Source organism: Apis dorsata, unplaced genomic scaffold (genome assembly GCF_000469605.1).
Source record: "Apis dorsata unplaced genomic scaffold, Apis dorsata 1.3 scaffold_10, whole genome shotgun sequence".
Lineage (NCBI taxonomy): Eukaryota > Metazoa > Arthropoda > Insecta > Hymenoptera > Apidae > Apis > Apis dorsata.
Window position 1 is genome coordinate 260,879 of NW_006263313.1, and position 2,234 is coordinate 263,112.

At 21.4% G+C, this 2,234-nt stretch overlaps 1 protein-coding gene across 1 annotated transcript in view; it reads left to right on the forward strand.

The window, feature by feature from the left end:
* The first annotated feature begins 692 nt into the window (after window positions 1-692).
* LOC102672595 (eukaryotic translation initiation factor 4E transporter-like) overlaps window positions 693-2,234 on the forward strand; it is a 12,721-nt gene continuing 11,179 nt past the window's right edge. The window contains exon 1 of the mRNA XM_031508937.1: window positions 693-1,365. Coding sequence (XP_031364797.1) covers window positions 1,311-1,365 — 55 coding nt within the window. The 5' untranslated portion in view covers window positions 693-1,310. The remainder of the gene's footprint in view (window positions 1,366-2,234) is intronic.

A 2,234-nucleotide genomic window follows, 5' to 3' on the forward strand; every position in this document is an offset into this window, starting at 1 on the left:
CACTTTTTTCCCAATAATACTATATTTTATTAAATAATAATAAAATCTTATAAATATTTTTATAAATTTTTGTTTTTCTTTGTTTAATGTAAATATAAAGATATTTACATTATTATATGTATATATAGGCTAATACTAAATATATTATTAGTAGTATTTGTTGTAATAAATAAATGCTTATAGTAATTTTCAAAAATATGTAATAATACATTTCGAAGAATAAAGAATTATAAAAATTCCTCTATTATACAAAAATTGAATTAAACAAAATTGAATCGTGGAATTATTTTAATATTCGCGCCTAAACTTCAATTTTAAACTTCAATTTTATTTTTATAGTAAAATTATATATATTATTTATTAGAATACTGATAAGTTTGTTACAAATATATTTTATTTTTTATTTTGATATTTTAAAAGTAACTAATTTCATATAAAATTAATATTTTGCTATAATACTTATATCAAAATTAATGATTTTTGTCAAATTATTTTTATAATTTTTCAATATTTTTATACATTAAAAAATAGTAATAATACAAAATATTGTATCTTTTATTTATAAAAATAATTTAGGATTTTATTAAATTTTGTTTCTAGAAATTTTGTAAATGCTCCTTTGCGATAAATCCTTAAGAAGATGGCGCTCGATTAATGCAATGTTCGCATGTAAAGATGACGTAGTACTATCTATAAGATTGTAGCAAGCTAGAACGCTCTCCGTTGTGGATCAAGGAAGCAGTGAGAAACAACGGCGGAAGTGGGGATCGTGCGCCATTTTCTATTTTTGTATAGCAGTGAACTAATGTTGTGTGTGTACATTTTGTGTGATAAATCGATGGATTATTAATAATTGACGGAGGACGTGTCGATGTAATGAAATGATATTCGGAAACACGTGCTTCGAATCTCACGCAATTAATTTTTTTTGCGTTTATCTTCTATATAACTGTGCGTAAACCCGTAGCTCGTAGCACGTAAACACTTTTTCTTCATTTCTCTTTTCAACGAGTGAGAGTGGCCAAGCCATCGTATTGGAACTGTTACTGGCAATCGACATTACTATCATTTTGTCCGATCGCAATTCTTTCCTTGCTTAAAGATAAAACTGAGTATAGAAAGGAAAACCAGTCTGTGATACTAAACAGTACTAAGGTATATAGCTAGAATATAAACTCTTCAATTAGATGTACGTGTGTATGGCGTATGAGACGTAGATAGATCACATAAAAGATCTAAAAAAAATAAAGTCCGTATAGTGTGTGCTGTGAATTTACCTTATTCGAGGAATAAACGTGGTGAAGAACATAATGTCTCAGGAATCTGTGACAAATGACAAACAACTATCAACTTCCAAAGATAAAGGTATGAGATTCACTAGTTTACCTTATATTTTATTCATTATATATATATTATATATATATATATATATATACATACTGTATGTGTTTTCACACATGTATATGTGTGTATGTATATGTACATGTAATACATAATATAATTATAAATAAATAATAATAATTTTATATATATGAATATATAGATATATGTAGATAATATTCTATAAATATGATTTTTTTTTAAATGAATATATATAAAATTTAGAAAAAAGAAAAAATCCACATTAGTTTATTTAATTTTATATATTAAAATAATTTCTATTGCTTAATTTGTTAATGTCTTCATAAAGTTTGTCATTATAATGTTATTATGCAATGTTTTTAATAAAAATTTTAATTGCTGATAAAAATTAAATATAATAATAAAATATTTAAATCACATATAATGCACTTTTTATTTATATTTTATAAATCTTATTATTTCATTTTTAAAAATATTTATTTGTTTTTTTTTTAAATAATTTTTCATATAATATAATTATAAAAATATTTTTATATTATATATTTATATATTTGTATTATTTATTAAAGTATGCATTAAATTGAATGATTTTTATTTCAATAAAAATCATTAATCTTAAACCATTAATAAAAAAAATAATAACGATAATTTAGCAATGATATGATTCTAGAAATTAAATATCTAAATCTAAATAATAATGATATCAATTACTAGGTTTTTATGTATATTTATTTTTTGTATATGAAAATATATACATATGATATATGCTTATGCTTAGACAGTGTTAAAAGCAAGAAATTATAATCTTTTTATAATAACATGAAATTTAAAATTATATTTTTTTTTGTGTAATTGTTTTTTTTTTTTAGAAA